The sequence below is a fragment of the Patella vulgata genome, chromosome 4, assembly GCF_932274485.2.
Source record: "Patella vulgata chromosome 4, xgPatVulg1.2, whole genome shotgun sequence".
Lineage (NCBI taxonomy): Eukaryota > Metazoa > Mollusca > Gastropoda > Patellidae > Patella > Patella vulgata.
The window spans coordinates 42653730-42676960 of NC_065882.2; the positions used below are offsets into that span (position 1 = coordinate 42653730).

The 23231-nt window shown below is 35.4% G+C and overlaps 1 protein-coding gene across 1 annotated transcript in view; it reads left to right on the plus strand.

Annotated features, from left to right (window-relative positions):
- Positions 1 to 22059, plus strand: part of LOC126819236 (calcium and integrin-binding family member 3) — a 36373-nt gene extending 14314 nt beyond the window's left edge. Inside the window, exons 2-7 of the mRNA XM_050547174.2 lie at positions 1258 to 1292; positions 2338 to 2455; positions 3823 to 3970; positions 11218 to 11324; positions 11877 to 11965; positions 18669 to 22059. Coding sequence (XP_050403131.1) covers positions 1258 to 1292; positions 2338 to 2455; positions 3823 to 3970; positions 11218 to 11324; positions 11877 to 11965; positions 18669 to 18690 — 519 coding nt within the window. The 3' untranslated portion in view covers positions 18691 to 22059. The remainder of the gene's footprint in view (positions 1 to 1257; positions 1293 to 2337; positions 2456 to 3822; positions 3971 to 11217; positions 11325 to 11876; positions 11966 to 18668) is intronic.
- Positions 22060 to 23231: the final 1172 nt, after the last annotated feature.

Below are 23231 nucleotides of genomic sequence, written 5' to 3' on the forward strand. Positions count from 1 at the left end.
CGACTGGTCCAATATCCTTAATCAGTGTCGAAAAAACCAGACTGACTGCCACATTTTATGTCAGTGTGATCAAAATACCTTTTGTGGCTCTCATATACCACTTCTCTACACGGATGGGACGTTTTTGGGGTTCATTTAATCTCTGTTCGTCCCGACCGCGAGCAATTTGCAAGGTAAATCGTGCACATGGCTTTGTTTACAAATGCTATGACCTGGCACTTGACCCCAGAATTTTTGACCGCAACCCCGCAAGCGCGATCGCTGATTGGCCAAATTTTAAATAGCTGCACAGGATCCAACTCACATCTACGCAAATATGGCTCTGCACTATAAAGAAATAAGTCATCGATTTCTAGCCTATTTCGAGCTTGAACTATTAAATTGGCAAATTTTATTGGAGAACTTTGTTGACATATTGATTGCACGATTATTCGTAGTCCGATTTGTAGACCGGTTTAGCAGGAGTGAAGGTGACAAGATTTTCACCCCGAGAATTCGGCCTATAAGGGAAGTGATGTCAGTTCAAGAGTAATGTGGCAGCGGTGAAACCTGTCATTACTGCGTCGCAGTTCTAGTTATTATTAATATTATTATTATTATGAACTGCAGCGTTAGGCAGGAAGTGCAGTGTGTCGAAATCCGTCTTAGTCATTTTAGTGTCTTGTTATTCAAGTCTAAATAGTCAACCAACAAAATGGAGTTTGTCACATGAACGTATCTCTCGTACCAAGGTTGGTAAAATGAAAAGTTATCGTTCGATTCGGATGAAATTTAGAGTGAGGTCATGGCTAGCCACCCTGGACACCCCCTGAAAATTACAAGTCTTTATGACCACAGGAACTGGTAGAGGTGCGAAAGTGCAATTGCCCCCTTTTCAGATTATCATTAATAAATATTGTGATTGTAATATTCATAATAATAATGATTATAATGTCTTTCCAGTTTCATCATTCCCAGTCCTACTCCCACCCGGAAATTTGAGCACTGTAACCGATGTTGGTACCCCGCAAAAATGCTACAGGGACTGTGGCATTAGACTGTAGTACTGGTACTGGTATCCAAATAAGCTTCGTCTTGAAAATTAGCTCCATTTTTTATGTAGGCCACCATTTGGAAATCAAGACTGCACTCTTTGATCTTAAAAATCAAGTTAATAAATGGTTGTATCGATCTATCTGAAGTTACGTCGTTTTGAGAAAAGCGACGATAAGAAAAATGTTGTGGATAGTTATTTATATAATATATTTTTTTTTCTAGGATTGTACCTTCTTCACACGTAAAGAAATCCTCAGGTAAAGTTACATTACAGTGTAGCCTACATGCTGGCAAAAGTGAAATTTTCAGGGGTTGTTAAGGGGGACTAGCAAATAATGGTCTCACACCAAATTTCAGCCGAATCGATCAATATCAACCTTTTAGTTTCTGGTGAGAGTATTTAGACTCGAATAGCAAGACACTAAGACGGATTCCTACACACTGAGCTTCCTGCCTAACGCTTCAGTTCATAATATTTGTGCTTTACTCTGCCCATCAGTTATTGAACTTATTCTAATCCATTTATGGCCTGATAGTCCTTTCGTTTCATGATCCTCAAGTTTGATAGAAGGTTGGACAGCGTGTAAATCTGTTATTCTGATAGCTCTGTCACGTAATACTACAGTCCGTTATTCCGTTTACTAAACTTTACATAGGAGACCTGCAATCCTACTCCTTGTCAGGTACAAGTGGAGAATCGAAACCACGCTGCTTGACTCAATAACACACTTTCTGATCGAACGTGCCCATGTTAACCATTCGCCCACCCAACCCCCCAGCTTATTGTGTAGGAATCCGCCTTAGTGTCTTGCTTGTTTTAAAGGAGCTAAATCGCTATTCTTTAGCCCCTAGAATGGACACCATTTGCCAATAAGGTTGCAACGCATATAATAATGTAATATAAATATAAACTGATTTACATAAAATCGTTTCTGTTTTTACTGTAATTTCTAATGAGTTACGCGAAATATGCCGGGAGTCCGAATTGAATGTCAGTCTTCGGCATTTTGTTATTCCAGTCTACACTGGTAGCATTCTCCTATATTGGATACGTTTAGCTTCGTTCACCGAGTCGCTTCATCATACAAATGGCGCTCGAAAGCATTCTGACGCGCGATTCATGTGCTAATTTTAAAATTTTCATTTTGTGTTTGCAATATCGAAGTCTGTGGGTGATATTGAGTTAAAGACTTGGCTCCTTTAAATAGTTACTTGCAGTATCATATTATAATACTGACATTTTGTAAGGACTAACTAGGTAATCATAATACTACATGGGCCTCTCTGTATTTTTACTTTCAGAGTGTTTAAAAGATATCAGGAGTTGGCACCAGATCTGATTCCTTTTAATATGACAGGTGATGAAAGTCGTAAAATCAAAATGCCAGTTGATGTGATAGAAGGCATGGCAGAATTATATGTAAGTATTTACATTATGTGTAGGTTAGATACCTTGCATTGAGTAAAATGACCAGAAGTGAAGGAATGCTCTCCTCAGAATACAGATGGGAAAGTGCCACTTCAACACTGTGGGAGTCCATTCAAAAATAGATTGAAGGCAAGGCAAATAAGCTGAGGCAAAGTCAAACGAGGATAGTTATTCAAAAATAGCTCGGTTACATCTACATGATTTTTCTTTGCAAAAACTATTACAGTTTCAAGCAAACCCAACCATGTAGTCTCGGTTTGCAGAAATACGCAATGCAGGCTTTTACTCTCAACAAATAAATGGTAGGACATCTTTATAAACATTTATATAGTCTTCCGTCAATTAATGGATTTTGATAATTGTGATTGTATAGGGCTGTTTTATTTAACACTTATTATTATGCCTCGATTTTGACTAGTGTCATGAACTATACAATGTATGTGAGTAATTGCTCACAAAAAAAGTTTCACAGAATGAAATTTGACACATTTTTATGTGGACATATATTGTCGTTGCCCCAGTCCGTCCACAATTTGTTTATGGACACTCTACAGATCATAATTCTTGTCCGATTTTGACGAAACTTGAAATATAGGTTTATCTCCAAAAGATCTTGTTTGCTTTCGATATTGGCATGTATCGGATCGAAACTTTATGGATTATTACCCCTGATTGTACGAAAAATCACGTTTTTAGCTTGTGGACACTCTAGAGTCACGATTTTGATGAAACTTGAAATGCATGTTTATAACCCGAAGATCATGGTCCATCTCTGTCCATCTCTTGCAAAATGTGGGCGTATCTTGCATAGCAACCGCTTGTTTTATAATTCGTAATCCCAAAGCAGTGATACCAAACCCTTACTACATTTAGATAGCAATTATGGACAATTGTTTTCACTGGTAGCTATCTGACTAATGGAATTCAAAATAGTTGATACATTGTCTGGTTTCTTCTATTAAAGCTAGTATTATTATACATCATTGAAAGGTGCATGTATTAAGCTTTTTAATAGGAATTGTATAAGCTGAGCAATAGTTACAGAGCAATCTTGTGGTGACTTGATTGATACAGTTGTATTAACACCATGGAGACAATGACCCAGTTTATATATTCTCACCCAATGTAGAAACCTGAACAAAGCAAAAGATAACTAGCACTTTATCATAGTAGATGTAGCAGTTGCCAAAGAGCTGATAATGCTTTTAACCATTTCTTAAGGAATATGTGTTTTAGTAATTCAAAGGATTATTTGGGATAATAAAATTAAGACATACTTATTCTCTAAAAACAGTGATTTGATTCTTACCTTATAATAAGTATTCTTTGACTGAAATCCCATATTCTCTCATGTCTAGGAGAATCCATTTAAGACTCGAGTCTGTGAAGTATTTTCTGAAGATGGAAGTGGTAACATGTCTTTTGATGATTTTCTGGACATGTTTTCTGTGTTTAGTGAAGCTGCTCCAAGAGATATTAAAACTGCCTATGGCTTCAGAATATACGGTTAGTATCAACAGTATTTAATAAATACCTTGAATTGAATGATATATATAGGGGAATAGTTGGAATAATTTTATATTGTTCAAAAAGATTTACTTGAATATTACCACTAAAATGAGATTGATCAATTATTATTGATCTCCATGAATTACTTATTAAATAAAACAGAATGTTTTTTTTTAAAAATTATGATCAACTGCAGATAAACAAAACTAAAAGCTTTCTGCTGGATGTACTTATTCATGAGTTACTGTCTTGAGCTCATGACACTAGTTGTCATGTGAGATCAGATCTTGCTATTTGATGGAATATATAAAAAGCCTCCAATTATTTTTATGACTTTCATAAGGTTAAGTCTGAGGTTATTATCAAACTTAGCCAGTTGTACGTGACAAGGAGTAGGGTCGCTAGTCCAACCTCGTGGGTTTTCTCCGGGTCCTCTGGTTTCCTCCCACTGCTAAAGCCTTAAGACCCCTATGTGCAAGCGAATTATTGAAATAAAAAATCAAACGATATGTTAGTCCTGAAATAACCTAGTTTGTGTCGAGTGCCCGTTAAACTCTCTCTCTCTCTCTCTCTCTCTCTTGCGACATGTCGACATGTCGGTTGCTAATCAAAAATTAAAATCTAACATTTTTGATTGGCAGTAACTGCGAATCATTAAACATGCCTGTCATTTTAGATTTTGACACGAAGATTTATCCACATTTCTCAACACTTTCAATGTATATAAAATATCAAATAAATTTTATAAACAAAACTGAATTCTCCGTGTGACATTTTCTTCTTGAACTACCCAGACTCAATTCATTATACTATATAATACAGGAACATAACTCTATGAATTGGGACTATTAAACCGAAAATAGGGAATCAAGTAGTAGTAGTACCGCTCACGTTGCGAGACATGTAAATTTCGAGTAATTATATCAGTATTCAATTTGAAAAAAAAAAAATTCTGTGTATCCCCCACGTATTGTAAATAAAATATAAAAAATAAATATGTGTAAACGTATTGTAAAATGAGAAATCAAAGTAAGAATTCCCGTAAAATATTATTGTTTATATCACATGCGTCTAGTTAATCGAGATTATTCGTAAAATACTGTGTGCATCCGATTGAACAAAAAAAGTAACACACGATAAAAAGCAGAGGAAATTGTTTTCTAACGAAGAAATAAGAATTAAAATGAGTGGGACTTCGGAAGCCACTGCCAAGAATTGGCTTCAGGCATATGGCCCAACCAAAAATTAAATTCAGAAATGTTCACAGCTACCCGTAGCAGTGCTAAAATTCTTAAGAATGAAATCTAATCATTTGCTATAAATTAAAATTAAAATAATCTTGTTATTTAGGTGTTTTATGTTGAAACTGAAAAACTGCTAATCAATTTTTAAATTTGCTAATGAAATTTGGCAAAATTGGACTTTTTGATTAGCAGTGCTGCTAATCATCTGTGAATAATTACCGACAGCCCTGGACAGAGGTCGCAGTCACGCAAAAATCCACGTATTTCACACATTTTTTTCAAAATAAACGCAGATATTGAGGGACTGTGTAAATTACATGCAGAAAATTTCCCCGACGTGAGAATAATTAGATTATTCTATGTCGTAGTTTGTACAATTTATGTGCTTCACCCGGCATTTACACACCTACTGCACGTAGTCTCTAGTTTTTTTATATTTCCTCTTATTTCATTCATAAGTTCATGGCAGTAAGCCTACGTAAGTATCCTATTGGAGGCAATAAAGCGCATTTCATACAAGACTTGGGATTGGCTAGAACACGATATACTGTTTACATTCAGCCAATCAAATGTTGGCTTTCATAGCGATAGTTTTCTCTTTACGTCCTGTCGAAGTGAAAGATTGAAATGACTGTGCCGTCAACCATAGACATGCTGTTAACCTCCAGTCGTCATTAGACTAAATACAGTAGGCATATCAATGAAATAAGGACGCTTAAAATAGGGTTGTTCACAAAACGACTTTACATGCTTCTATATTGACTATTTTGAGAGGCTCTAAGTCACGCAGATGTAGAGGGCAAAAACACAAAATTTTGGAATGTCTGCGTATTTTTACGCAACTCGAAATTGATCCACTGCAACCTCTGGCCCTGGATATAAACCTATATATTTCAAGTTGTGACCTGTAGAGTGTCCACAAAGAAAATGTGGGCGTATAAAAATGCATCATCGATCAAGTGCTGAACATACTATTAAATGTACTGTGACATACATGTATAACGGGTAGATTTAAGTGGAATTCTTCATGTGAAATCAGCATTTGGTCATGTGACATTTCGGTAACTAATAAAGATACATTATGTAAGATTTAGATAAAGTGCTAGCCATTCTTGCTATAATAGTTCGAAAATAGATAATGTAAAATGAATAATTTTAAGATTTCATTCCAACTACTTTGTGGCGAGCGAAGATATTAGCCTTTGAAGGTTTGACAAGATGTGTGCAATAATTGCAACCACCGTACTGGTTGGTCGAAGCTAAGTCTCGCTCCTCCATTTTTAAATTAAATTAAAATGTGACTGAATCATTCTAATCTATTTAATATTGGAGAAATCTGATGCCATCGAGAGTTGATTATGGCCTGGATGACCTGGCGCCTGGTACGTTCGGGCATTTTTATGCGCGAACTCTTAGTTTTTTTTTTACTGGCATGCGCACAGGTACTATTTCTTTTTCTTTTAACAAGTACCCAAATCGGGGATTTCGTGCGGAGGTAGTTCGGAGGTAAACAGTCTGTGAAGTACAACACTTGCCACTGTACCTGTGTATCGCTAATTATAAACCGAATGTGTGAAGACAGTTCATACATATCACTCAGAAATTTTTCAGTACAAACTCAGTTGATTCACGCTCGATTTGCTACTAAACAAACCCATCGGTTTATTTTCTCAACAGTGTGACCCGAAGTGACCGCGGATTTATTGACCTTGTATGAACTTATCCATAGCTATATCCTTACACCGAGAGAAATTATCTAGTCTCGGTGAAAAGAACCATGGTCATCTGGTAGAAAATTACTTTTGTATTTTTTGGAACGGAAAACAGTGTTTTTAGAAGCAAACTAACCTGCCGCACATGAGGAAGTCATTATACTAATAATAAAAGGCGAGACCTCTTTTTGCGGCGCAGGCTTATCACTGAGTAGTAAACCGTCCACAAACAATAATATAGGAAGCCTAGTGACGAGTGTAGTAAGTAGGCTATAGACTATAGGTTTGAGTCGAGATTACTCGCTTTCAGTTTACTCTGTTTTTGCGATAACCAATTATGTGAGAAATTTCATACTGACATTCGGTTTTTAAAAGTTGTACGCCAACTAAATGCGTTTGTTAGATACTGACAGAGCAGCCCCGAGTCGAACAATCGCCGCCCGAGCTGTCTTCGTCAGCTAGTTTCACAATATCGTGCAATAGGTGTATTAATGTGATTTTTAGGTTTAACCCCGCAAACAATACCAAAATAGTGTTTTCACTGCTTACAGAAAACTGAAATTTAAAAAAAAAAATTTTTATGAGGGTGACCCTCCCACACACCCCCTATCGAGCTCCCGCTCGGTCTGCGCAGCCTCATGCCTGGCACATACTGTCAACATTGTATATTTTTCCGTTTCCGCCCTTCCCCCCCCACAATATATATTTCACGGCTGCGTTGCGACGGTACCAGCATACCCAGTTGTTGACACCCATTACATCACTCCTGTCTAACAAATCATAAAGCTGTGGTGTTACGGTGGCGGCATAGTATTTCACCGTAACACCACAGCCACTCTAACCATTCATAATACATCTAACTATCCCTTTACAGCACTTCACTCCCTACACATTTTCCCTCGTCATACTTTCCCAAATGTCAACAACACATCTCATACATCCAGTTCGCTGATTAACCCTTGTACCACGTCTACTGGATCAGTTAATTAATGTCTAATTAATAATTTAGAAAACATTTCAGGCCTCAAGAAAGACCTGCAATAGGCAGATATGTTTAAAGACCACATAAGATGAAAGTTCTAAATTGCGTGTACGTATAGCCAATGGTTACTATATCCACTTTACAGCAAGTTCACACCAATCTGATTAAAATTAATTCGGCTATTAACGTTTAAGTATCTGACACGCCAAAATGCTTTTCAATTTTTCAATTACGACCTTAATCCGGTTGATTGGCTGGTAGGGATAATGATTTTCCGCTTCAGATATGGGCAAATTCCATTTCAGATTTTAGTCCATTTTTTTCCATTTCACAGTAGAAAGACCTGGGTATCATTGATTGACTGAATTCATCATGGCCGATCGATGTTTCTTTGATTCAATATGATCCTGATGAACCGTATTAATTTGCTTATAGTACACGCTGTGTGAACAAAATTTACAAAACATAATACTGCCATCTTCATAAAATAGTTTTGAAATTGTTTAGCTCGATTTTCAGCCGTTATTTGTGTGATGGAGATTGATCTTCTCACCTTTTTAGCAGACGACAACTCAATTCCTCATTCTGAGTTTAAGCCAATGAAAGGCTTTCAAAAGTGAGACATCGATGTCATGACCTCTAAGAATATTCATGATCTGCATGTACTCTCAACTCGAGAGACAGGAAACTTACCTACTGCTACTTTGATAGTTTTTGTAGGAATTGTAAAAGACAAGTTTGATTTAGATGAGATTAAAATATTTTCTTTGGATATTTCACTTTTACCACTTGACTGCTCCTTTATTCATGAAATGTTTTGGCATTCTTACTTGACCCAGTTGAGTTTGTTAAGAACTTGCTTCGTCTGTTCGGACTTGGACTATGTGAGTTTTCATTTTCAAATTCATTGTAAATGGCTTATTTTATAAAATTTCATGATTTTTACACAGAATAAATTTAATTTTAGGACGATTCCGTGATTTTCCGCGAATCCATTTGACAATGTGAATTCTGCATTTTCTGGTGACTGCACATAATATATACATTATCTATACAATATATTACAGTCTGTACAATATATCACTGTCTATACACACCACCAGTTGACAAGTGTGTAATCATAATCACTGAATTATCGTCTTGCATTGTTATAGATTAGACATTTGTGATTGGAATATTTTAGAGTGAATTTAAAATGCTGTATCATGCCATAGATCCAATTAAGGTGCCATTGTTTAATTAGGCCACATGACAAATGAAGACGACCCAAGCAATTAGCACATTTACCGGTAATTTGGATAACCCTGTAATACTTGATATCCCAAACTATTCCCTGTAAGTACAGACATACAAATGGTGCCAGTCATTTGTCGATATATTTATTATTAGCTATATATAATAATGATAACTATTTCTACACACAAAGAACAACTTTTATCGTAACTCCATTTGAAATTCACAGCGAATATGGAATTTTCCGATGACTATGCATAACAATAGATAGCTCTCATTTCTCAGCCAATCAAAAAGGGGAATCTTATTAACATGTATGGTCCCATGCATACTACGGGCGTAGTAACTGAGGTTAAATTTTGGCACGAAAATTGCATGGCATTCATGGACTTGAATATCAAATCCAGTGATCATACGCAGAGTTCCTGATGCCGTTTGTTGAGTGATTAAACTGTCAATGTAATTGCAAAATACCTTTATTATAAAGAAGTTAAACGATGTTAGACATTAAAATCTAATCTTATCACAACCGTTTATCCATCGAATAATATATATTCAGATTTCATATGAAGTCAATTCAATGTTGTTAAAATGCCGATCAAGAAATAATACAAGGCTACTTTATTACAAAAACATCGGTGAACAAAGCCAATTGATTATTGGGTAAATAATAATTATAAACAACTGATGAGTAAAACTTCATTATTTTATACAATTAACAAGTGTACGATTCTACGATAAGTTTTCGTGTGGAGAAATGTTTGTAGAAAAGTTCCCCCGTACCTTTTTTCGTTCGTTCGTGGGGTTTTACGTACAAGTTCCACCTAAATGTCTTTGATCTAGCCGGCGTAAAAAAGATAATTACCTAATCAGCATTCTTAATCCCACATCGAGGTGTAAATTAATTTATGACCCCATGTCTGTACAACTTTAGTCGGATTGATTAATGACAGATATTAACAACACTACACTTGCCATATTATTATTAATACACAAAGATAGTTAGATGACCCTTCTCAATCTGTTATTCGATTTAGATGGTTACCAACAAAATTTATTTGTACCGTTAATTCTAACGTATATTGAGTTGTTTTTTCGTATCTCATGTTAAAGGTCTATTTCGGAGTAATGACCAAATCCACATGCAAAAAGAAAGGCGCTGTACGATGGCTACAAGAAAACGAGAAACAGTTGGCTACTCTGAAAACGGATCGTCGATTACAAATCGCGTTTCAATAATGTTTGACTTCTATGATACATTTTGCATTAGCACATCTTTTTACTCCTGTACTCTTTTACTCGGGGGGGGGGGGGGGGGGATGGCCGAATGGTTAGCATGTGCGTGCGCTGTATCATACGGTCTGTTATTGAGTCAACTGGCGGGGTTTCGATTCCCCGGTTGTACGTGACAAGCGAATTATTGAAATAAAATTGAACCATGTGTTAGTCCCGAAATGACCTAGTTTGTGTCGAGTGGACGTTAAACCCCATTTCTCTCTCTCTCTCTCTCTCTGTATATAGGTAATTAAGGAATAAACATTCTGAAGATGCATTATGTCACTGTGACGTCACTGGCATCTGAGGGGATTAAGAGTGTTTTCAATAATTGGCTAAATCGTTTTTACCGGAGTTCTCTTTTTGCGACTTTGAGTGAAGATAGCCAAATTAATTTTAATCAGATTGGTGTAAACTTGTCGTAAGACGTAAAGTGGATATAGTAACCATTGGCTATACGTACCAAAAAGTAATGTCGTCCATCATATGTGCCCTTTAAGTTTTAAAGTAATAAGATGTACTGTAATTTAATTTTTTCAGAGAATAAATTATCCCAAAATACATGTTCATTTTTCAGATAAGTGTCTATTATTGGCAATAATATATGCTTTTCTTAAACAGTTGTGTTATTTATAAAACTGTCCATTATTCATTGAAAATAATAGACAGTTTTATAAATAATAGATGGCTGTTTAAGAAAAGCGTACATTCTCCTATAAACTGGTTAAAAACATCAAAAGGTGACGTAATATCTATTTTAAGTCTGGGGTTAAAAGATCAGAATATTTTTGTTTGTAGATTTTGATGGTGATAATTATTTAAGTAGACCTGATCTAGAGAAAACTTTAACAAGTTTAACTCAGGATGAATTAACTGCTGAAGAAGTCGCATTTGTTGTTGATAAGGTATGTAAGAAACATCATTAAAATTAAAGTCAAGTCAAAAGACTAAAACACATAGAATGTCATCATTATCTGCACTTAGTTTTTCATGTGATCCAAATCTGTCAAATTTCTCTATTGAGTAGCAAACAACACATATCCTTCTAAAGTAAACTGAGTTTGTTGTCTAACATCGATGTTGGGTTAAGGTATTCAGCAGTAATCAGATATTACTGTTTTATGGATAAATATCTAATTTGTGACATCTGAACTATTGTTTATGCATACATTATTTTGAACAAGTTTTGACAAAATACGAATTGAGTTAAATTGAAGTTACTATGATAATCCCGATGTTGGACCACTATATCAGCCTGTAGTATTCTCGGGTTTAAAATCACTGGTTAGTATGAGTGGATAGTACTTAAGTTGTGATTTTATTTTACAATACATTTTAAGAGATTTAACATTTTGAGAATCAATGCCTAGACTCTTGAATGATTTTTATGTGTTAATTATATTTACTAAATATTATTTAGTGATAAGTTATTGTACAGAATATTTGGATGTTTATAGGTTTTAGAAGAAGCAGATTTAGATGATGATGGTATGCTGTCTTACATTGAATTTGAACATGTCATATCTAGAGCTCCTGATTTTCTGAAGTATGTATTGTGATAGTTTTCTAAATAGTTATTTCCCTTTATGAACCCAGCGATATGGCAACAGATCACCATTGATTTCCCATTGACTTTAATGTTAATTCTCGTCTCTTTAACTGTCTATAATTTTTCCCCCAATGTGGCAACCTCTTGCTCAAAAGAGGGTATATGTTCAGAATCGAAAACACAATCTAAGAGTAGCATACAATTGCAAGTAAACATGCAACTGTCCGTCCTAATTTCAACCTAACCAACCTCTTAACTGTCTTATCCTTCTGCCTCAAAATCATGAATATTCACCAAAACTTTTCAGAAAATGTATATTCAAGCCCATTTCTTCGATTCTACACAAAAATCACCATGCAAAATTGGAGAGGGAAAGACTAAAAATAGCATGGGCCTTTGCTTCATGGGTGATCAATGTAAAAATAATATCTACTGTGAAAATTGGTCAGAGAGAGAGGTCATTTCAGGACTAACATATGGTTTAATGTTTATTTCAATAATTCGCTTGCGCGTCAGGGTCTTTAGCAGTGGTAGGAAACCAGAGAAATAAAAAATGTTTCTTAAGTTAAAGGGGAAACTAGGGCTCCTTAGACTGCTCCGTCATGTGCTTAGCTGTGGTGCACGCAAAATGTTCAGGGGCAGATCCAGGAATTTTTGCAGGAGGTTGTTTGCCAGGTTCCTGAGAAAATGTATCTCTCCCCCCCCACCCACCCCCATATGGCCTCTATCGTCATTTTGGCGTATATACATACACATTGAGCATTTTATACTCCCACATGGAAATGTGATCGTATATTGCCGCGCCCCCGTCCGTCTGTCTGTCGGTCCATCGTCCACAATTTCTTGTGAACACTCTACAGACTACATTTATCATCTGATTGTTTTGAAATTGATATATGTTGTTTGCATTAGTGAGATGAAGAAGCCTATTTAATTTCAATAACTTCCGTTAATTTCTTCTGGAGTTATGGCCCTTGTTTCACTTTGTTGCACCTTGTTAACACTCTAAGAACAAAAGTTATCAAACGATCTGTATGAAATTTATATGCATCATTTAAATTAGTAAAACAAAGAATCCTATTGAATTTCAGCAATTTCCGTTTATTACATCTAGAGTTATGGCCCTTGTTTCACTTTATTGAATCTTGTGAACGCTCTAATGACAACAGTTATCATGCGATTTGTTTGAAATTGATATGCATCATTTAAATTAGTGCAACGAAGAAGCCTATTGAAATTCAGCAATTTCTGTTAATTACACCGTGAGTTATAGCCCTTGTTTAACTTTGTTGTACCTTGTGAATGCTCTAATGACAAAAGTTATTATATGATCTGTATTGAATTTATATGTATCGTTAAAATTAGTAACACTAACAAGCCTATTGAGTTTCAGCAAATTCCCGTTAATTACAGCTAGAGTTATGGCCCTTGTTTCACTTTGTTGAATCTTGTGAACGCTTGAACGACAAAAGTTATCACCTAATCTGTATGAAATTCATATGCATCATTTAAATTAGTGAAATAAAGAAGCCTATTGGATGTCAGCAATTTCTGTCAATTACTTCTAGAGTTATGGCCCTTGTTTTACTTTGTTGAATCTTGTGAACGTTCAAGCGACAAAAGTTATATGTCCGATCTGTATGAAATTCATATGCATTATTTTAGTAAACCAACAATTTCTCTAGACTATTTCCAGAGTTATGGCCCTTGTTTTAGTTTTAAGAACCTTGTGAACCCTCAAACAACGAAAATTATAATGTCATCTGTATGAAATTGTCTATTAAATTCCCCTAATTACCTACAAAAGAATAAATTTGTGACAACTCTTGTCGACCGCTCAGACAATTTAGCTGCTGTGGGCATATGTTTTGTTGACTGGCAACCTATATTTAGAACCTTTTGAACGCCAAAAATTATAATGTCATCTGTATGAAATTGTCTATTAAATTCCCCTAATTACCTACAAAAGAATAAATATGCGACAATCCTTGTCGACTGCTCAGACGATTTAGCTGCTATGGGCGTATGTTTTGTTGCCTGGCAACCTATATTTAAACAGACGTCAATTTTTATTATGAATTAATACAATGACATTGTGATTCAATTTCAAGGATGCAAAGCATTAATTGTGATATCACATAATGTCTATATCATTATCTCGTGCTTTGACTGCCCATCCTGTCCCACATCTGACGATAAAGGATAAAGCACACGGCCAAGAAACTTTTCTCATAAAATGTGTTGATTTACAAAAAAATTTATATAGCTGAGCAGGGGGGGGGGGGTCGACCCCCCAAACGCCCCCTCTGGATCCGAACCTGATGTTCCTATAATATGGAAAGTTATTCATATATCTTGGGCGGTCTAAGGAAAAGCAGTTTCAGTCTGTTCAGGGATGTACAAGTTAATATAAATATAATTATCACTTTTTTCTCATTTTCTTCAAGGAACTGGGATAGTCAATATTTACATGTACCAAAAAGAATGTAGTGATATATATTTAGATAGATTTTGACCACATTTTTTGTCGTTTTGGTTTGCTTCTGTTCTGACCATTATATCCAGTTTTATCTTCTTCAGGGAACACTGAATGTTGCAAATTTTTAAATTCATCACATCTTTGTAAATGTAATATAAATAGTGGATGGAATTGAACCCTTTTTGGACGGATATTCCTATTGAGATTCAAATTCCACAATATTGCACATTGCAGGGATTAACAATCCCTCAAATGACAATCAGAGGCTTTAACCAGCTTATTATACGCCCACATTTTCATGTGGTCACAATTTTATTAGATTGTTATGGAGCTAAAAATGTATGTTTATAACCCAAAGATGCTGGTACTTTTTGATATTTGCACACATCAGAGTGTAAATTCCTGGATTAATGCCCCTGATTTTAGTTTGTGTACCCTCTGGACGTCATAATTTTTATCCACTTTTAAAAAGATTTCAAATCACTGTTATACCATAATGACAGTTGGGTTGGAATTTGGTGAAAATCGGACCGAAATTGCTGGACAAGTCAAAATGGCCGCTCCCTGTACGCTAATAGTGTAAAAGCATGTTAAACCAAGGTTGTGGAGTATGGACCCTCTAGGGGTCACAATTTTTATCCGATTTTGATGGAACTTAAAACATATGTTTATATCTCAAAAGATCTCAATTCCTTTCGATATAGGCGCATATCAGACTGTAAATTCCTGGATTATGGCCCCTGATTGTACGAAAAATCACATTTTTAGCTTGTGGACCCTTTAGAGGTCACAGTTTTTATCCAATTTAAAAAAGATTTCAAATATGTCCCTGTTACACCATAATAACAGTTGAGTTGAAAACTGCCCGACAAAATGGCAGCTCCCCATACGCAAATAGTGTAAAATTATGTAATACCAAGGTTGTGGACCCTCTAGAGGTCACAATTTTTATCCGATTTTGATGAAACTTAAAACATATGTTTATATCCCAAAGATCTTGGTTACTTTCTATATACCTGCGTATTAGACTGTTGCTTCCTGGATTATGGCTCCTGATTGTATGAAAAATCGCCTTTTTAGCTTGTGGACCCGCTATAGGTTTCAATTTTTATCCTATTTTAAAAAGCTTTAAATTTATCAGTGTTACACCCTAATGACAGTTAAGTTCGAATTTCATGAAAATCGGAGCGAAACTGCCTCACAAAATGGCTGCTCCTTTTATGCAAATACAGTAAACTTCGCGTAAGTCGGATCTAAGTGGACTGACCAATTTTATCTGAGTTAAGCAAAGATCTGAGTTAGCTGAAGACCGAAATTCAATCTTAGCTCGATTAGAAATAAACTGCAAGAGCCGGATAATAATTGAGTCAAAGGCACATTTCAAGCTTTTGTTCGTATGTGCGAGTAGATAACTTCCATTTTGGTGCGAGTAGATAACTTCCGTTTTGTCGCCATCTTTGAAAAATGTCCGAAATTTTCTGGGAAAATTCTATTATTATGTCACGTCAAATAGGCTGATTTAAGTCAAAATGATAGAGGAAAGTATTTTGGGGCTCTGTGCATGGAATACCTAGCCGCGTTTTAGACCATCGTGAAGAACCTGACAGTGACATTCTGAACATACTGCCGATCCGACTTAGGCAAAGGAAAAAAGCCGGAATTAGATCAAATGGACTGAACATTTTGATCCGAGTTGAGCAAAGATCCGACTTGGGAAATCCGACTTATGCACAGAAATTTAATAAGAAAAACTTTCAGGATCAAAGGGTCCATACGATTTTATCAGAGCTGAGCGAGGATCCGACTTCTATGATTCTGACTTATGCGAGGTTTACTGTAGTGTAAAAGTATGTAATACAAAGGTTGTGGACCCTCTAGAGGTCACAATCTTTATCTGATTTTGATGAAACTTAAAATATATGTTTATATCACAATCACGATTTTAGTTTGTTTACACTCTAGGGATCACAATTTTTATCCGATTTTCAAAACTGTTTAAATGTATCACCGCTACACCATAGTGATGGTTGAGTTTGAATTTCGTAAAAATTTAAACGAAGCTGCCCAACAAAATGGCTGCTCCTTTTATGCAAATAGTGTAAAAGTATATGTTGTGGGTCCTCTAGAGGTCAGAATTTTTATCTGATTTTGAAAAAACTTAAATTATATGTTTATATCCCAGAGATTTTGGATCCTTTCAATATTCCTGCATATTGGACCTTAACTTCCAGGATTATGGTCCCAGGTTGTACCAAAAATCACTTTTTTTGTCCCCCGTCTTTAGAAGAAAGCAGGGGCTATAAAAATGGGTTCGTCCGTCTGTCCATCCGTCTGTCTGTCTGTCCATCACACTTTTTGGGACACAATAACTCTCCTTCTAATTGAGCTAGAATGTTCAAACTTGGTGTAGGTGTTTATTAGGTCAATACTTTGATGGAGTTCAAAGATGAGCACTTTCTGCTTAGGGTAAGCAGAGATAAACAATAATTGATTGGTTGATGCTTTGGGACATGATAACTTTAATTGTAATTAAGTGAGAGTGATGAAACTTGGTGTATAGTTCTATTACATCAATACCTTGACTAAGTTCGATAATGAGCATTTTCTGCTCAGGGTAAGCAGAGTGATAAGAAATTTGATTGGCCGAGATTTTGGAACAGAATAACTCTCCTTCTAATTGAGGTAGAATGTTCAAACTTGGTGTAGGTGTTTATTAGGTCAATGTCTTGAAGGTGTTCGAAGATGAGAATTTTCTGCTTAGGGTAAGCAGAGATAAGCAATTTGATTGGTTGATGCTTTGGGAAACGATAACTTTAGTTCTAATTTAGTGAGAGTGAGGACACCTGGTGTATAGTTTTATCACATCAATATCTTGACTAAGTTCGATAATGAGCACTTTCTGCTCAGAGTAAGCAGAGTGATAAGCAATTTGATTGGCCAAGACTTTGGAACACAGTAACTCTTCTTCTAATTGAGGTAGAATGTTCAAACTTAGTGTAGGCGTTCATTAGGTGTATGCCTTGATCTAGTTCGATGATAAACACTGTCTGTTTACGGTAAGCGGAGATAAGCAATCTGATTGGTTGATTCTTTTGGGCATGATAACTTTGGTTATAATTAAATGAGAGTGATGAAACTAGTCTGAATATAGATTCATTATATCATTACCTTGACTAAGTTCGATGATGAGAATTTTCTGCTTAGGCTAAGGAGAGATAAGCAATTTGATTGGTCAAGACTTTGGAACATAACAACTCTGCTTTTAATTGAGGTAGAATGTTTAAACTTGATGTAGATGTTCATTAGGTGAATGTCTTGACTGAGTTCAATGATTAACATTTTGAGCTAAAGCTGAGCAGAGTTAAGCAATTTCATTGGTCAATGCTTTAGGGCAAGATAACTTTGATTCTATCTGATGGAGAGTGATGAAACAGTGTATAGTTGATAATCAGTTTGATTGCTTGATACTTTTTAAAAAAAAGATGTGCGATAAATTAAAATGTGTCATCTATTTATTTTGGGATTTCGGCGGGGGACATCAGCCTCACGGTTGACTTTTTTTTTTTAGCTTGTTCTCTGCATGGCAAGGCAACCGCTTGTTAGCTTATTTGATTTACACAACTTTCAACTATATCACCGTAAACCTATAATGATGGTTGTGTTCGAATTTTGTGAAAATCAGACTGAAACTGCTCAATAAAATAGCCACTCCTTGTGTGCAAAAGATCTTGGTTCCTTTCGATATTCGCATATATCGGACCATAACTTCCTAAATTATGGCCCCAGATTGTATGAAAAATCGTGTTACACCATAATGACAGTTGTGTTTGAATTTCGTAAAAATCAGACCGAATTTGCCCGTCAAATTTGCCACTCCCCCTTATGCAAAAGTGTTAAATGTATTACCAAGGTTGTAGACTCGCTAGATGTCACAATTTTTATTGGATTTTGATGAAACTTAAAATGTATGTTTAGATCCCAAAGGTCTCGGTTTCTTTTAATATTCGTGCTTTACGGACCATAACTTCCTGGATTATGGCCCCTTATCGCTTTTTATATGCCCACATTGAAATGAAGTTGTATATTGCTGTGGCCCAGCTGCTGTGGGCGTATGTTTCGTTGCCTGGCAACCTATCTCTTATCATATTCTCTGTCCATCTCTTGCAAAATGTGGGCGTATCTTGTTTGCCAACAACTTGTTTGTATTTTTTTTTATTGCAGTACATTCCATATTCGAATTTAGAAATCCTTTCAGCTGTGTTTATTACAGAACTGTCCATAGCTACCCTCACGTTAAACTGAAAATTATATTAAATTTTTTAAAATGAGTTTTGGAGGATTCTGCAAATATTTTTTTTTATGTATATAAGAATTCCAGATTAGTATTAAATGGATACTGTAACGAAATATCAATATATTAATACAAATATAATGACTTTTTTCGTCTCATTTTGAACCAATTTATTTGTAATTATTGTCATATCTGTAGTCAACTTTTATTTTTAAAATATTAAATTGGAAACCATATTAAGGTTCTACTTTTCTGCACCAACCAGGCTAATGAAGACAGGACCGGTACATAAGGATCAGATAATTGATATGTTCTTGTTTAAATCTAGTCTATTGTTTAATTTATAATTATGTAACATTATTAATCTACTGTGTTGTTTTATCATAAATAAATCTTATGTGAATGTCTTAATAAAAAGATAATCCTTTATAATATTATATCAGTCTTATTAAAATACAGATTTTGCTGTAGGATTTTAGTTCTCTTTCTTCTCAACTTTATTATACATCCACATTGTTGTCGGTCTGGCGTCCACAAGCAATTGTGGACGCTCTAGAGGCTATGTTAATATCCGATTGACTTCAAATTTATACACAGTGTTTAAAGGGGAAGACCAACTATTTTCAACAAGGTTTCCATAAATCTTAGATATATATTGATAAATAACCCTCTCTATAACACAAGCAAAAAAGTTTTTATAAGCATATAGTAAGAATACAGATTTGGCATAAGTTTGCTGCCGTATTTTGTTCACTCATTGTCGTTTGGATGAGAATCCGACCAATGGTACCCTTTATTTGAATATTATAAATATGGAATTATGTTTTTTTTTAACGTTTAATTTATAAATCCTTGTGGACCAATTCACGTCATAGGGCTAATTGTTTACATCACATGGTTTGTTTGACACCCAGAAAGTTAGAAATATTTCGTTTGCTTGAATGTTTTTTATTTCAACGGCACATATATATATTCAAATAAATATATAAATTTCCAAAGTATGTCAACGTCAGACACCAATTTATTGGAATATAAGATATCTCTTCTATGGGTCTACATTAATGCCGTATACACATTCGAGCACAGCCATTCTTAAGAGGAAATGAAAGAATAAAAAGGAAAAGTCGTTCACCTTGACATTATGTGCCGTAATACACTATATTATATGTCAGGGGGGTTGGGTGGCTGAATGGTTAGCACGTGCGCGCTGTACCATAAAGTCTGTCATTGAGTCAACTGGCGTGGTTTCGAATCCCCGGTTGTACGTGGCAAGGAGGAGGGTCGCCTGTCCAACCTCGTGGGTTTTCTCCGGGTCCTCCGGTTTCCTCCCACTGCTAAAGACCCCTACGCGCAAGCGAATTATTGAAGTAAAATTAAACCATGTGTTAGTCCCGAAATGACCTAGTTTGTGTCAAGTGGACGTTAAACCCCAGTTTAAATAAAAATTAATTTCTCGCTTACAAAAACATTTTTGCTTGTTTTACAGAGATGATATATGAATATATATTTAAGATTTATGGAAACCATGTTGAAAATTGTTGGTCTTCCCCTTTAAGGTCATGGGACGAAGAAGCCTATTGATTTTCGGTGATTTCTGATAATTACTTCCGGATGTTCTAGAGGTTTAAGTGAATATCTGATTGACTTTAAATTTATACACAGTGTTTAAGGTCATGAGACGAAGAATCCCATTGATTATCAATGATTTCCAATAATTACTGCCAGGGTTATGGCCCTTGGTCACTTAGAAAAATATTGTGACACTCTACTAAGAGGCTAAAGTTAATATCTGATTGACTTTAAATTTATACACAGTGTTTGAGGTTATGTAACGAAGAAGCCTATTGATTTTTGATAATTACTGCCAGAGTTGTGGCCCTTGATTACTTGAGAAGTCTTGAGGAAGCGCTAGGTGACTAAAGTTAATATAAATTTATACACAGTGTTTAAGATCATGAGACAAATTCTAATGATTTCTGATAATTATTTAATTGCTCGTTATCAGATTTAGTGCCCGGACGACTTGACTACTCTGGGCGTTTGTTTCATTGCCTGGCAACCTATCTTCTTTATCTGGCAACATTTTTTAGTGGTTTGTGTCTGTACTATTCCTTACCAATTAAATATACTATATGAGGATACATTTATCAGGTGTAAACTGGAATGATTATATCAAATCCCTTTGTAATGTCATGATATTACACAGAAGTTGTACAGTATAGGTAATAAAGTTCTGTTGATTTTTGGGTTGTCATAATAAGGGGAACACATTTTATGAATATGTCCATTGTGTTTCCTATTAAAGCTACACCTTAAGGCATTATATACTTCATTCGGGTTTTTTTTTATGCATCTAAGTTTTTTATTCTAGCTTAAATATTTTTTGCAATATGTGAAATTTATCTATAATTATTTTTATCAAAATCGATACAACCTTTCTTGAGAAATAATGAGGTCACAATGTAATAAGGTATATATAATACCTGTAACTTGCTTATTGTCTGTACTATTCTAATATAGCCAGATCGAGACTATTTGTGGCAAGTAAATATTGTTAGATCAGTATTTTAGTGATAATGTTAATTTAATGATTCTTTTATTCTTATGTTTATTTTGGTTTGTTTGTTATATAATCTATTTTCATAAATCCCTGTACATAATTTTTGTTATAAGTTATTGCTAATAATTTATTATTTTTCTTTGTTATTTGTTACTATGGCTTACCTCTTCTTATAATAACTATAAATCAGCTGAAAAAAATATAATTGTTTGCTTTGTTGAAAATAAAAAATCAACCCCAAAACAACAGAAAAGAAAAACAGGCATATCATAGTATAGCATTGTGATTTTGTCAGTCAGTATTCAGGTCTAAGCTTTGAGGGTAATGTGTTTCAGATGTTCACAGATTGTTTGTTACAAACGTAGCAGAGAGGTGCACCTATTTTGATAATTTTTTATAATGTTGTGGTATATTTTCTTCGACTCTGTAGGTCCATAATTGCTGTGCAAACTCTACAGACTATATTTATATCATTTTGAAATTTATATTATTATGTTGTTTACATTGGTGAGACAAAGAAGCCTATTTTATTGCAACAATTTCCGTTAATTACTGTTAGTGTTATGGCCCTTGTTCCACTTTGTTGAACCTTGTGAATGCTCTAATCACAAAAGTCATCAATCAATTTGTATTAAATTAGTACACAGAAGATGCCAATCGCATTTCAACAATTCCGTGTGGAGAGTCTAATGGCAAAAGTTATCATCCGATCGCATGAAATTTATATGCAATGTTTAGAATAATAAAAGAATCATATTGAGTTTCAACAATTTCCGTTAATTACTTCTAGGGTTATGGCCCTTGTTTCACTTTGTAGAAGCCAGTGAACACTCTAATGAGTCGTTACCATCCGATTTTTACTTATATAACTGGGAGTAATGGTAGCGGTAGTATAAAAGTTTATCGATCATTTTAACATACCAAAGATTAAAGGATGTTTGTACTACATTGTATCTAAAATATAAGCCTGTAGATTGGTTATTTTAGAACTTTAGACCAATTCCATTATTCGTGGAAATATTATACTAATAAAACTGAAAATGGAGAGGAGAGTTCAACAGGTGATTCAAGCTGGTGGAGGCTACAAAATATACGCATCTTTTTACTGTTTTGACAGCTTTATGGACAACCCGAACATGAAATTAGCTGAACTGTAAGATTTCTTGTTGACCTGTACCAGCCAGTTTTTGGGACTTGATTTCACCCATTTTCCATCTCTAATTTTGAACTCGGCAGAATCATGAAACCTGTCATTGAGTCAACTGGCGTGGTTTCGAATCCCTGGTTGTCTGTGACAAGGAGCAGGGTCGCCTGTCCAACCTCGTGGGTTTTCTCCGGGTCCTCTGGTTTCCCCCCACTGCTCAAAGACCCATACGCGCAAGCGAATTATTGAAATAAAATTAAACCATATGTTAGTCCCGAAATGACCTAGTTTGTGTCGAGTGGACGTTAAACCCATTTCTCTCTCTCTCTCTCTCTCTCTCAAAAAAAAAAGTAGGGTATATTCAGAAACAATACAAAACTGCAGAAATGCTCCTAATCAACTGTCCAATCACGATTTGGGGCAATCTGACCCACTCCTCTTGCAGTGTCACGGCCAATTCTTGCAGTGTTGTCGGTTGACGTTGACGAAGACGTCTCCCGATCAAATTAAACGTAACACACTAAAGCAAAGATACGCTAAACAGTGAATCTTCTGCAATAACCGATAGGAAAGCAAACATGGATAGATAAACCAGCACGCGGCAGTTTTCATCAACCCTTCCTTGAAGTGTCAAATTTGACAATGAACCCCTCCCACGTGTATGGCGCTATTGCGTGTCGCATGTGCAGCACAGTGGTTCTGTTGGGGCGATAAGTTCTTCATCTGTGAACATACTCTCAAAGCATGCCAAGTGTCCATGACTTTTTTTCATATCACAACCTGCATAGG